The sequence below is a fragment of the Rhinatrema bivittatum genome, chromosome 13 (genome assembly GCF_901001135.1).
Source record: "Rhinatrema bivittatum chromosome 13, aRhiBiv1.1, whole genome shotgun sequence".
Lineage (NCBI taxonomy): Eukaryota > Metazoa > Chordata > Amphibia > Gymnophiona > Rhinatrematidae > Rhinatrema > Rhinatrema bivittatum.
The window spans coordinates 53,930,555-53,945,453 of record NC_042627.1 but is presented as its reverse complement, the minus strand read 5'-3'; the positions used below and the strand labels follow the sequence as shown (position 1 = coordinate 53,945,453).

Genomic DNA, 14,899 nt, shown 5'->3' with positions numbered 1-14,899 from the left:
CCTGACTTCTGCTCATTCCTTGTCATTTATTGCAAGTGCTCTGCTTATTGTACCAGTCCAATATTTCCAAAGGAAATAAGAGTCCAGGAGCTGCGCTCCATTGAACGTTCTGCAATTTTGAACCAGATTTCTCTTAGCCTGTACTAGATCCTATTTAGTTTATCAGTGATAACATCCTCTGCCTTTCAGTTCAGTTCATTTTTGTTATAAATTGTGTACACCACAATGTTTGAATTTCACAATGTAAAACAGCATAGTGACAAAAATTTTAATGATACATCAGTATATAAAATAAAATCTTTCTACATCACCTGTCTCCTGCCCCCTGGCCTTATATGATTACAGCCCCACACAAATAGCTGCAACCAAATCAGCCTGAAGATTTCTATCCATCATCTGACTACATATGCCAATCTTCCCCCTACCCCTGAATCCCCAATCCCCAGACACCCAGCTCGCAATCCTCACAACATTAACCACTAGATACATGGTAAGGTAGCCAGGTTAGGAATATCTTACCCCTTACACAGCTTATCTACTATCCACCTAGTGAAAACAGAATCGTTTTTATTTTTATCCTGAGTCTTGGCAGGTTTAGTTCACCTCTAATTTCCTTAGTCAAACTGTTCCATAATAGAGGCTCTACCACTGAAAAGGCCTTGCTCCTGTTGGCTGCATGCTTTCAGCAGACAATCCATGCGAAGACTGGAGGTTGTGTTTAGGGAAATTCCAGCTCAAGGCCTGTTGTAAATATCTTTGACCATTCCCTTTCAACAACCAAATGGTTAAGACCAAGAGCTTGAATCATATCCTCACCTCCATTGGTAACCAATGCAATGTTCTCAGCAAAGGAGATTTGCCTAGGATGATCCTGGCAGCCAGATTTTGAACTAATTGTAGCCTGTTTGTTTTGGCCCCTTAGATCAGGCATTACAGTAGTCCTGGCTAAAATAAGGCCACAATGACAAATTAAGCAGATCCTGCCAAATGATCTCCTAGATGACAACTGAACATGTGGTTCTAATTAAACCTGTGAGTTCATTCTTCTTCCAACATTTCTGACTTCATCTGCTGGAAAACAAGGAGTGCCCCCTACCAAAATTGGAAAAAAAACATTAAAAGGATCACAATCCTATCTTGAATATTTCTGTTCTTTGCTTCAGTTTATTGCTAGTCAGTCAATCTGCTACCTACTATAGACAGAAATTCAACATCTACCTCCTATTCCTTAGCCCTTCTTGAACTGGGTCTAAGTGTTGTAACATCAACTGCGTACAAATATTTCATAATTCCATGCTTCCTCTCTCTATTTATTCTTTTTTATTTCAGTAGTTAGAGGTGCGAATTAAACTTAATTTTAACTTCAGGGAGTTAAACTTAACTACCTTTACAGCACACATTTTTAACTACTATGCAGTCTGCATATCATTACCATGTTTCATTGGAAGTTAACCTTTTGCACTAAAAACTTAGCAGGAGTATTTTAGCATAGGTTTTTATTATCTCTGTGTTGGTTTCCGCAAAGCTGTGCTGCTTCAGCCCTTAAAGAAATGTAATAAGATGCGATTATTCTGGTCTGGTGTTTTAGTTCAGCTTTTCATTTAATCATTTTTAGAATTGAATAGTTTCTAGAGAGCATGGGAACTGACTGTACTGTAATTTAAATTGGACTGATAGTTTTATTTTTCCCTTTCATTATAAATGAAATGTTTAAACTGGTCTTTTTTTGTAGAATAATAATATGCAGTTTGTGCATATGAATCTTATGACCCCAATTTATGGAATTGCATTGAGGGCATATAAACAAAATAAGAGTGAATAAAGAATTAAATATAGCAAAAACCAAAAGGGCTGAAGCTTGAAATAATATCATTTGTAATACATTTTCAAAATTGCTTGGAGAGGAGCCCTCATTTATTGCTGAAAACTGAGTGAAAGGCTTTTATATAAAGAGGCTTATTCCTACTAACTACATTAAATAAATCCATTTTTGTGCTACCTATTGTGCTATTTCATAACTTTGGTACCTTAGACACTAATTTTTTAGGATGTTTGCAGAGAATTATGTGCGCGTTCTAAGGAAACTAAGAATAATTGTACCAGCAGTGACAAGTGCAAAAACCAGAAGGTTTGGCGCGTGCATATTCTTGTAAAAAAAAAAATATATATATATACTCATGTCCCTTTGTCAGCCCAAACTCATGGATGCATACTATAAAAGACCCCTTGATTTTTCATTATTTTTGACCGGCATCTACCATCAGTTTTCATGTTTCATTTCATGAAAATTCACTGTAATTCTCGATACCCTAGTTGAGATTATACTGATGACGTTTTGATGCTGAAATAGCAATCACCAGATTTCTACAAACAAATATTTGTTTTTAAGCAGCACTTCTGCATAGCTACCATATTAATCCTATTTACCCACCACATGGCAGAAACTGGGCTTCCTCGTAAAGCTGGTGCCCTGCTTCTGATAGAATTTGACAGATTCCTCTTCGCATTGAGAGCATAGCCTCTGGCACTTTAATTGACGTTGCAGGGCGGGGGAAGGATTTCACAGATCTCTAATTTCAAGTGTTCTAGCGAGTAAGTTATATGAGATCAGTAATACAGCCTATTTGAAACATTTTATTAGTCTGTTTGTCAAGTGAATTCAAATTTGTATCGCACTTTCTGCTGATTCTCACTTCAGTTTTAAAATATCAGCAAATAGAACTGACAGTCCTGCTGGTATTTCTGGAAGTTAGAAACAATTGGATGTACTTCTGTCCCACCAGCACTTTCTGCAACATTCAGTTCATTTTTTTTTCACTCAGATTTCCAGGGGCCACATATACTAAAAGGTGTATAGGAAACATACTTTGTACTTGTGTCTTAAATGTTCTCTATAGTTGGAAAGAGATTTACATTTGGAACTTACTGAAATCTGAAATACATTAACCAGTATTGTCCTTGCTCATATCTCTTAGTGCTGCCAATTAAATCAGAAAGCTACAGTAAGCTAATTAAGCTCCATGCTGTTTACATTGATGCTGGATAGAAGTTACATGAACACTGACTTGTCTTCTGTCTAGTGGATTTACTTTTCTATGTTACGTTTTAGCCTCCCTTTTTCTGCCTATGGGTCAGGTACAACAGCTCTGCTCATGTTGATGGCTGGAAGGCTGGACCTGTGAAAGTAGCAGTGCTTACTTTCTCCTACAAAATTGCTATCTGCATTGAGTAGGAGGTTGGAAGAATGAGAAAAATAAACATTTTCTTGGTCATCTTTCTAAAAGCAGACCATAAAACCACAGCACCAGCCGAGACCAGGATAAGTGCTCTGCCATGGCATCTCCCTTCTGCATCTCAGAACCCCACCCCTCCATCAGTCATGGGCTAGGCCACGAGTTAGTGATTCAGCCTCTGATTAGTCACTGAGCAGGAGAAGAGGCACAGCTGGAGATACTGAAGCACAGTTCAGTCTTTAGCTGAGAAGTAAGAGTAAACAGACAATAAAAGGGGAGAAACAAAAAAATGCTGAACGATCATCCAGGCACATGTCAGGGTAGCAGTTTATTTTTAAAGGAAAACTACTAAGTTAATATAGCTGGGATAAGACAACAGTAACAAAAGCTGCTACATCAGTTTTAAAGGTGAAGGTTTGTACATTTCCAAATGGGGCAAGCAAGATTATGCACATGACCAGAAAGGGTATGTATGTGCACAAGCTGACTCTGCACTCAGGGGATGAAAGTAAGGAGGATGTACTGCAGATGTTTGTGAAGTTTGTAATCTAGCTTCCATTATTAAGCTTTTCAGTCTTTGCAGACTGCTTGTCATGTTCCCAAAGGGTCATCAACCATGCTTTAATGACCACAGAATTAAATCCCATTCTTCCTCTTCATAGAGGCAGGCCAGGCCACTCAAATGGGGTTATGCACTCCTACCAGCAGATGGAGACTGAGACTACTGACTCCTGATGTCATCCTCATATAGTACTGCACCAACATCAGCCTGCCAGTATTCTCCGCTTCATGCATATTCACTTACGGGGCTTTACCTGTCAGGAGATGGGACAGGTTGGCTGGTGATTTCCTGAGGTGAGAGCTAGCTCCCCCCCTCAGTTGAGCAGTCACTCCTAGTGCTTCTTGAGAACTACTTCTAAAACTGGGACTGCTCGGCGGTGAAGGCTGCTGGCTCTCTCTCTCCACGGCTTCTCTCAGTGGCTTGACGGTCATTTGAAAATGTGATTTCTTCATAAAAATTGTGGATTTTGCCTTATTTTATGGTATATGAAATTAATTTCAGGAAAGTGAATCTTCAGGAAAGAGAAAACTAGAAGAAGAGGACAAAGCAAATAAAAAGCACAAGAAATATGTCATCAGTGATGAAGAGGAGGAAGAAGAAGAGTTATAAGATATAGAGACAGATGAAGCTTCCTTTTTTTTTTTTTTTTTAAAGGAACCAGAACTATACAATCGTATTAGAACCATAATGTAAGTAAATCTAATGAAGATATTTTGATAAAATAATCTTTCAGTGATGTCTTTATGTAGTTTCAAGATGTAAACAATAAACATAAGTGTGTTCTTTTTTTTTCTGTTTACCCGTTATTTATTACATTAGTTAGAGACTGCAGATCGGCAGAGCTAGAAAAGATTTTTCTTTTTGTTTTGATTTTTACATTTGAGTGTATGGACGCATTCATTTAGTTTTAGAGTAACTACAGACCCAGTCAAGACTTCTTTTTGTAAATGGAATATGCAGGAAGATACCCTATATTTGTCGTGTAAAGCAGAGCATATGGCATTTGGTTAGGACAACTTTCCTGCTGCCTTGAAAGGGCATCTCTAGCATGCAGCCATCTGCAAGGACCTTCTTGACTGGGCTTTAGTTTTAACATTTAAATACTTTTCTCATAACATCTTTAAAAAATGTGTGTCGCAGCAGGGGCAATGACACAGGCTTCCGCCCCCAGGAATGAGGTGAAATGACTTCAGACTGCTTCGCCTCCTCTTAGGCACAAGAGCAGTGGGCCCAGCTGTAGAGGAGACAGAGTATCAAACCAGTTCCCTAGAAGCCGGCATTCGCTAAGGCTTCCCTTTGCAGCAGCATGAAGAGTATCCTTTAAATATTTTACTTCTCCAAATATTCCCTGTATTTAACAATAATACAAAGGACAGTGGTTAACATCATTGCTGCCTGGTTTGAAAATTGCTAGCATCCACATATTTTCCTAAAATGATAGATTTGTAAGCAAATTTAATGACTTAATTATTAGTAGGCATGTAACTGAGGTTTGTTGAAAGATGTGCTAATAGTTTTGGCTTCTTGTTTATGCAGAGAAACCTTGTGTGTGTATATATATAATTATACAAACTTACAAATGCTTTGTATAAAATGACAGTAAAGTATTATTTATCATTTATAAAGTACTACTAGGCATGTGCAGTGCTGTACAGATTCACATAAGAGACAGTCCGCGCTCCATGGAGTTTGCAGTCTAGTCAAGACAAATATACATAAGAAACAAGAACCTGTGTGAAGTGTATTTATTGTAGCGTACTTAGGATTTAAAATGAACTTCAGAAAGATGAGTTTTTAAACTGGATTTGAATATGGCCAGAGAAGGGAGCATGATGCACAGGTACAGGAAGTGTGTTCAGCAGAGCAAGGTGGAAAGCGTAGAGATGGGAGTTGGCAGTGGAGAAGAAGGGCACAGATAAGAGTAACTTGCTGGATGTATGGAATTAACGAGACAGAGTATAGGGAGAGAGAAGAGAAGATAGGTAATGAGGAGCTGCAGAGTGAATGCATTTGTAGCTGAAGGGGGCAGGGAGCCAGTGTAGTAAGTTAAGAAGAGTTCTGTGGTCACAGTAACGTTGAAGGTAAATCATGCAGCTCAATTTTGAAAAGATTACAATGGAGAAAGATGGTTCACTGAGAGGCCCCCAAAGAGTTGCAGTAGACTGTGGGGGGTGATAAGAGACTGGATGAATATTTTGGTAGCATGCAGAGAGTAAAGAAGTGATGAATTTTAGTGATGATATAGAGGAAAAACAGACACACTTTAGCATTGTCTGTACATAGAGAAGAGTAGAGAGGCATCTTACATGACCCCAAGGTTATTTCTTATTTAGTTTTACTCATCTGACTGCAATTTGCATGTTAACCAATCATCAAAAGGATTTATCTCTCATTGGGTAGACTTTTGGCTCAAAAATGCTATCATCTTCTTTTTTTTTTTTTTTGAGCAACACTCTGTTGTAAAGTCACTGAGTATATTTAAGGATAGAGTAGTCCCATCCCCAGTATCTTCAGTTTCCATTCTTCAAAAGGAAGATTTTAGTGGATGGGGATGTTTTACAGGATGATTTCCTTAAATGAAAATCTCTTAACGTGCCCAAGCAATATTCTGCCATGCAGAATTTAAAACTAATATTTCCCTTACACATACACACACACACACACACACACTCTCTCTCTCTTGTGTAATTCAGACAGATGGAAGAAAATGTCCTGTATTTTGCCATGTGTCCCTGATGGTCACCATTAGGATGACACATGGTAGCTGGATTTATAGCTCATTATACAGGATTCTGGAAGGAGCACTGATGCATGACTCCCAGCCTCAGGACCAAACTAGGAGAGTGGACCTTTTATAACAGAAAAATCCCTAGGAATTTGTGAATGAAGCCTGACTATTCCAGAATCTTAGCTCTGGCTCCAATTGAAGTGGTAGAAAAACAGGAGAAAGGTTGAAACTACTGGATCAAAGAAAACAGATTTCTATGAACTAATGTTGAAATCCATATAAATATATTAGAGTCCCTCTAATTAAATAAACTAAAAAAAAAATCTTAAATCTGCTTGTAGAAGGATGTTTCGATGTATTTTAGTTTGTTCTCTTGCCTTGGGCCTCCAGGGAGAAATGGGATAATAAAAATGTGAGCATCTCAATAAAGTGGTAAACTTTCAGTACAATGGAATGGATTTGCGCTTCAAGAAAATGTATTTCTTACAACATAGGAACTCCATGCCATCAATAAATATTAATTGAATAAACAGTTAAATGGAGATTTTTGTGATACACTATAGCTATGACTGAGAGAAACCTTTTGTTACAATGTATAGAAATGTAGTGGAGATCTAGTTCTATCAACACTGATTAGTACATTGTCCTTGGTTCCAATTCACTTTGTGAGTTATCTGGCTAATTGCCAACTTTTGAATATTTTGGGCACTTATCTTGCTAAAATTTAGCCGGATAACATAGGGGTGTTCCCCGGGGCAGGGTTAGATTAGCTGGATAAGTTTGTTTATTTATCTAGCTAATTCTGGTAATGCCTCAGAGTAGTTGTAAAGTTAACCAGCTAAATTTAAGATATTTGAGTATATTCAGTGTCACAACTGATTATCTCAAAAAAAAAAAAAAAAAGTTAGCAAGATAAATTGTTCTGGATATCTTTGCAGGCTGGCCAGATCTGAATATTGCTCTCGTGTGACTTCATTGGATGATTTGGGCTTCATGGCTAATTAAAATTGTTGAATTGGAACCTGCCTCTTTGCCCCTAATGTATCCGCGATTGGAATTAAACTATTTACTCTTCATTCAGGCAAGCCAGTCCACACCAGTGGGTTGTGCACTCCATCCACCAGATGGAGACAGGGAACGACAACTCACTGATGTCACCCTCCTATAGCTTTGCTCAGGCTCCAGCCAGTTTTTCTCCGTCTCCAGCAGGAGATGGATATGCATCCTTGTGGATTTCGGCCTGCCAGGATTGAACAGGCCATTTTGACATCCGGTGGTGATAGCATTTGCTCCCTCCCTCACTTGAGAGTCTGTAAAAAAAAAAAAAAAAAAAAAATTCAGGAGACAAATCAGGACAAGAATGAGGTGAAGGCTGTGGCTCCAGCTCTCCTCCTAACAGGCAAAGAGCTCCAGTAGGGTAAGGAGACTTTGGGCTCAGCCCTGCTGCACAGTCCTCTTCTCTGTCTGGTCCTGCTCTCTGCTCCCTGCTATTCTGTCTGCTGCTGGCTGGTTCATCTTTTCAGTGCATCTGGCCGAGAAAGTTTTTGATTAAAAAGAAAAAAAAGTACACACATCGGGCAGCTGTGAGAGCAGGTGCCAACACAATTATTACTAGGCTAGTCAAAGATGCAGCTGCGATTGCGATCGTGCTGGACTGCGCAGGAATACTGCGGGGCTATTTTTGGACTGACTGGGTATTAGTGGCAGTGCAGGAACGTGTGGCAGGCTCCATTTTAGGTTTGCAGGAGCTGCTGAGACAAGTGGTGGGAAGTGTTTGCTCAGCTTCTTGGGGGAAGAGAGAGTGAGATGGCGTCAGGGGAGCAGTGAGGGAAGAAGCTTCATGTCTGCTCTGCATGCTCATTGTGTGCCAAAAGTGTGTTGAGACCCAAGGAGATGTCTCCTCAGGATAATTTGTCCCTGCAGGGACTTCAGTGGCTCCTGTTTTACAAGAAAAAGGTATGGTAGTTGCTCCTACCAGGGAGGGTGAGGAGTCTTCTCTGCCTCCTCTCCTACCAATCCCCTCAGGAATGGGTTCAGAGAAGGTTTATCCTACCCCGTGGATGGATCTTTTCGCTATTTCATGGGTGGAATTTTATAAGGGCCTTCAGGCTTTGTCAGGGCAGGAAGGGCCCCGGTACAAAGCTAGGGATCGTCTGATTCAGAAGTCTCCCTCCTCGGGGCCTAGGAAGTGTTCCAAGGAGTCCTTGTCTCCTCTCAGGAGGGAGAAGACTGACTGAAGGAGGAGAAGGCGAAGATGGGGATCCTTCAGGAGAATCAGGTGGGGAGCCTGATTCCTCAGTGGGGGATCCCGATGAGCCATTCTTGGAAGAGGGGGAGAATCCCCCAGAAGTTGCACCTCATAGAACAATGCTTCCTCTCTTTCACAGGGACGAGATATCTGGTTCAATTTTGCAGACTTTGAATGCCCTTGGATGTGAGGAAACCTTGCCAACAGCTAATGATCCAAAGAAGAACCCAGTAATGGTTAGCTTGCACAAGGCATCCTGTTTTTTTCCTCTGCACAAGTCCACCAAGGGGGGGGGGACTCAAAGTTGGCAAGTCTCTCTAGAAATGGATGCCCTCCTTCCAAGGGTAGAGCTTCATTTGCAGGAGTCTACAATGTGCAGGCGGATTATCTCAGACTTTATGAGTTGGATCCGGGACAATGGGAAATGGTTCCTGAGGTTTTTCACCTCATCATGCATCACTGGGGGTGTCCCTTTCAAGATCAAATGTAGAGTCTCAAGAATGCGAAAGTGGAGAGATTCTACAGTCAGACAAGGGATGTTCAAGCACTTGGAGTAGATGTGCTAGTGTAGGCTTGGCCAGAGGAGAAGTTACTCTATGCATTTTCGCCGTGGCCCATGATTGGCTGCACAGGCCGAAGTATGTAGATCAGCATCATCTTCTGATGGGGACCCATGGCAGCTCCCTCTTCTCAGGGGAGGCTGTTTCAGCAAGGCCCAGTATTTCATGACAATCCGGGTTTGTTTTGTCTTACAGTTTAGCCCTTGCAAGGGCTCCACACTTAAGGTGAGGTTACTCAGGGGCAGTGGTGGAAACTCTTCTGAGAGCGCGTCCGTTTTCCACCTCGTTGGCATATATTCACGTTTGGCGGGTTTTTGAGCATTGGTGTCAGAATCACGCTTGTCTGCCTGCTTTGGCGCCTGTTCCCTTAATCTTGGATTTTTTTACAAGAAGGTCTGAATAAGGGGTTGGCCTCAAACACACTGAAGGTGCAGGTGGCTGCTATAGCATGTTATCGGGGCTGCGTGCAGAGGAGGCCTCTCTCTTCACACCCAGATGTGTCTAGGTTCTTGAGAGGCATGAAACACCTTAGACCCCCTTTGTGTTTCCCAGTACCCTTGTGGGATTTGAATCTGGTCATCTCTTTTCTGGTGAGTCTTACCTTTCATTCTCTTTGGGGCATTTCCTTGTGTTTACTGACCCTGAAGACTGTGGTTTTGATTGCTATTTGTTCAGCGAGGAAAATTTCAGAATTGCAAGCCTTGTTGTGCCTTTTACCTACTATACTACCTATCTTCTTTCCTTACTAATAAACATTTAGAACCATTTTAGCTAAAAAAAACTGTGCAACGCAGTGCACCAGTTCATAACTGCTGTGCTCAATACAGTTGCCCTGATCTGATGCTATGTTCTTTTTGTTATCAGTGTTGTGGGTTTACTGTAAATAAAGAATACAATTCTAATTTTGGACCCCTTAATATGGTTTTAAGTGCACGGTATTGCATCGGCCTGTAAACATGTTCAATCCCTGCTTAAAAGGGAAAATGGTGTTAATTCAAACAGACAAGCACTAGCAATGTACTAAATTAACCCACAAGACTAAAACTGTGAAGGATTTCAAAGGGGCATGGGATAAACACTGTGGATCCATAAAGGCTAGAGCAGTGGTTCTCAACCTTTTTTTGGCCGGGGCACACCTGACAGATGGTTCTCACAGGCGGGACACACTGAACATGTGACCATCATGAGGCTAAATGTAAACATACACTCTGCATCCACAGGAATCCTCTCAACCCCCAGCAATGAGTGCAGAGCAGATCTAGGGCATTACCCTGTACAACTCACCATACAAAAAAGATAGTGTGGTTCTGATGACATTTCAGTAAAAGCAAAATAAACTCCCTTTACTACCAGGCACAATAGCCTTCCTTATGAAAAGACAGTAATTTACCACTAATGCATATCCTATTGAGAAAACACAACAAATAAGAGTGATACAAATGCCTACATGCTAGTAAAATACCTCATCTCGATCACACAACCAGAACGGACCTTCTCCAAGTACAGAAAAAACATAAATTATAAATATGGAGACAGAAACTGGAATGGAAAACCAAAAAAGCCACTCTGATTGCAGTGCAAACCTGGAGAAATGGAAAGAGAAATATAGCACGTAACAGACTCTCAGGATTTGTAATAATGCACACAAACTAACCCGCACAAAGTTACACCTGTATTATGGAACACACTAAAACAGTAACAATCCTATCTAAGAAATACAACTATTAAACCAGGCCCTAAACACTAATACATTTCCTATTGGGAAAACAGAATAAGCCAAGCTGCTACAGAGCCCCACACAGAAATAACTAAAGTTATACTAAAAATGTTACAAAACAGCTGCTGAACAGAATAATATCCAACAATTAAAAACTCATAAAAATTATTAAATCATGTCCAAATATCAATAAATATTTCAAAACAGCAGACATCGCATAACACCCAATAATTAAAATGGCAGTCAATGAAGAAAAATAAACTTAAAAAGCCACCTTTACTTACCCTCTCCAGCAACTCTCCTACTCCTTTCCCTTCCAGGCCAATAGCACTCACCAGAAGCAGCAAGGGTTGCTGAAGCTCTGCCCTCACCGTCCTCTTCCTTAGTGCCCACAACCAGTCACTCACATACCTCCAATTAGACCACACGACTAGTCTCGGTTTCTCTCACACAAGCCATATTCCTAACCAGTCTCTCTCACACAGAAACACATCACCTCCCTGACCAGTCTCTCTCTCAATCACACTCATGCTCTCTTATATACAAGCTCTTAATCACACACAAATGCTCTCGCACCCATTCACACCAGCTCTCACCCTGGCACTGATTCACACCCACAAGCTCTTACCCAAGGACCCATTCACACCAGCTGTCACCCTGGCACCCATTCACACCCCCAGACACAAGCTCTCACCCAGGCACCCATTCACACTCACACACACAAACTCTCATCAAAAACTTCTTCTTCCTTCACTGCAGTGATGGGCTCCAGTTCTGCTGCGGCTTTACTCCGGCGGACCACCTTTTTTTTGCTGCCACGGGGATGGGCTCCCGTGGTAGCCTCGGTCAGGGTCAGGTTTCCTCTTTGCCGCCATGGGAATGGGCTCCCATGGAGGCCTTGCTTCGTCGGGGTTCAACACTGCCATTCCTCCCACCCTACCCCCAGGCTATGCAATACCTGCCTCACCAGCCAATCAAAGGCTTCCTCCCTTCTTACTACTCCCACTGGCAGGTAGAAGGGAGGAGGCTTCCCATTGGCCTGCACGGGGGCAAGGCAGAATGAAGGAGGCTTCCCATTGGGCAGTGGGGGAAGGAAGAAAGGAGGCTTCTAATTGGCCCGTGGGGGCTGGAAAAAGGGAGAAGGAAAGTACACCGGGAAACTTGACACACCTGCCGGTGTTTGGCGACACACTGGTATGTCGCGACCCACCGGTTGAGACGCGCTGGGCTAGAGGATGGGAATGGAGAAGAGCCCTGGGGGTGGCTTGCTGGAATGGTGGCTACTACCTGATGATTATTACCCTCTCAATAAGCTTTCACATGGTTAATGCAACTCCAACATTGCTCTCTGTATCAACGGCAAGGGGAAATGTGAAAAAGATGATTTGCATTCAGACAACAACCAACAAAGACTGAACTACACAGTCTGGGTAAACAAATAAGCGTGGGGGTAGCTTGCTTATTGCGGCGGTTATTACCTTAAACCAGTTAAGCCTGATACTTCTCTTTGAATGCATATGCAGTGTTGCTGTCTGCTTCAACGGCAGGGGAAATGTGGAAAAAAGGATTTACATTCAGACAACATCCAACAAGGCATTGATCTGTGCAGTCTGGGAAAACAAGCGGCGGTTACTACCCTTAACTATTAAGCCTTATGATTCACCTTTGATGCAACTCCAACATTACTCTCTGCATCAACGGCAGGGGGTGGCAGGAAATTCGAATCAAACAGTTACCAACAAGGGCTCTGAACTTGGTGGTCAGTAAAACAGATAAGTATGAGAAAATAAGTGTGGGAGCTTGCTGGGCAGACTGGATGGGCCGTTTGGTCTTTTTCTGCCTTCATTTCTATGTTTCTATGTAAATAGAAACAGCTTACACTCTATCCAGCCCTCTATAATAAAGGGGAGGGGGAAACATGCAGAAAATGTTGCAGTGCAGTAAAGAAGGAAGTATGCGAGTGAATTTAAAAACAATGTATATTTTCAATTTAAACTTCTAGTCTTAAAATATTCAGGGATTCTAGGAAATTCTCTTAAAATAGAGATGGGTTTGCTCACCCTGATTGCTCACCATTTGGAAAGGAACATAAGTTCTCTTGGTACGTGACATCTAGAAAAGGTATATTTATTCCCTAATTTCTGTGTGGTTCCCCCTCCCGCAGCCTTTTATTAGAGAAGGCTGAATAGAGGGTAAGAAGTTATAAGTCAGTGTTTGGAATTGTGTTTTTACCTTAGTTATGTTTCTGTCTGTTTATCTCTATTTTCTGTGCAAGACTGTATTACTGGGGTATTCCGTTTTGAAAATGATTAAAAAAAAAAATTAGACAAAACAAATCATACTGTATATATATATTTTACAACATAATACATATAGCTGCTTTTTACCATAGTTCGTTTTTTTTTTTTTAATGTGTTTGCACCATCTCGTTACCACCAATGAGAATAAAAGAAAGGAGCAGTACCATGTGAAAAGAAATCTGCAACTGCTCAGCTTCATAACTTAAAAAGTGAGAATAGCTTCCCCAGCTGTCTAGGAGGCAGGTATAGTAGGAAATAGAAAAGTGGTATGGGTGATAAACTGTCATGAATCCTGGGGTTCATGCCCCAAATGTAAAAACCAATATGGAACTGTATTTCTATCTTGCAAATTTCATCATTCATCTTCTGAGAAAATACCTAACAAAATGTAATTGCTATGTATGGCTGCCAGTAACACAGCCAAAACCTTGGGACGGTTCCAGACATGTGATACATCTATCCTGAATGCAACCCTTATGAACATATTTTAACTTGCCTGACTATAATCTTGTTAGTTAAAATGCCTGAGAGAATACAGTGCTATAAATATTTCAAAAGAGAAAATGGTGGTATCTGCCAGGTACTTGTTGTGACCTGATTGGCCACTGTCAGAGACAGAATGCTGAGCTCATTGGACCTTTGGTGTGACTCAGCATGCCATGTCTTACATTCTTAATAAAATTTGAAAATATTATCCATATTTATTATATACGTACAGCTATATTTAAATATAGTCCAGAAAAATCATCATCTACTCTGAATTTTAATACAGTATGTTTGGGCATGAATGTGTAAAAATCTACACTGCTATTGTTCCCAAAGCCTTCAAACATGATGTGATCACACCACTCCTCAAAAAACAGAAACATGACAGTAGAAAAAGACCATATTGCCTATCAAGTCTGCCCATATGTCCAATTAATCATGATAATTCTCATAACTTCCTTAGTGATCCCCTGTATTTATCCCATGCTTTCTTGAATTCGGATACGTTTTTGTCTCCAGCACCTCCACTGGGAGGCTGTTCCATTCATCCACTACCCTCTCTGTAAAGAAATATTTCCTAAGATTACTCCTGAGTCTACCCCCTACAACCTCATTGAATGATCCCTCGTTCTAGTCTCCTTTCCATTGAAAGAGGCTCACCACCTGTGCATGGAAAACTTTGAGATACTTGAATGTCTCTGTCATATCTCCCCTATCTCGCCTTTCCTCCAGGATGCATATGTTTATATCTTTAAGTCTATTCCCATATGCTTTAGAATGATGACCGCTGACCATTTTAGTTTGCATCCTCTGGCCTGACTCCTTACTATTTATATCCTTTTGAAGGTGCGGACTCCAAAATTGTACACAATATTCCAAGTGAGGTCTCACCAAGGGCAGTATCATCTCCTTTTTTTTCTGCTGACCATTCCTTTCCCTATACAGCCAAGCATCTTTCTGGCTTTTACTGTTGCTTTATCCACCTGTTTGGCCAACTTAAGGTCATCAGATACAATCACCCTCAGATCCTGCTCAGTATCGTGGGATTTGGCAGAGTTTGGAACG

At 41.0% G+C, this 14,899-nt stretch overlaps 1 protein-coding gene across 1 annotated transcript in view; it reads left to right on the top strand.

Moving 5' to 3' along the window:
• Positions 1 to 4,584, top strand: part of LEO1 (LEO1 homolog, Paf1/RNA polymerase II complex component) — a 75,048-nt gene extending 70,464 nt beyond the window's left edge. Inside the window, 1 exon segment of the mRNA XM_029574862.1 lies at positions 4,297 to 4,584. Within this exon segment, the coding sequence (XP_029430722.1) occupies positions 4,297 to 4,404 (108 nt within the window). The 3' untranslated portion in view covers positions 4,405 to 4,584.
• The last annotated feature ends 10,315 nt before the right edge of the window (positions 4,585 to 14,899 follow it).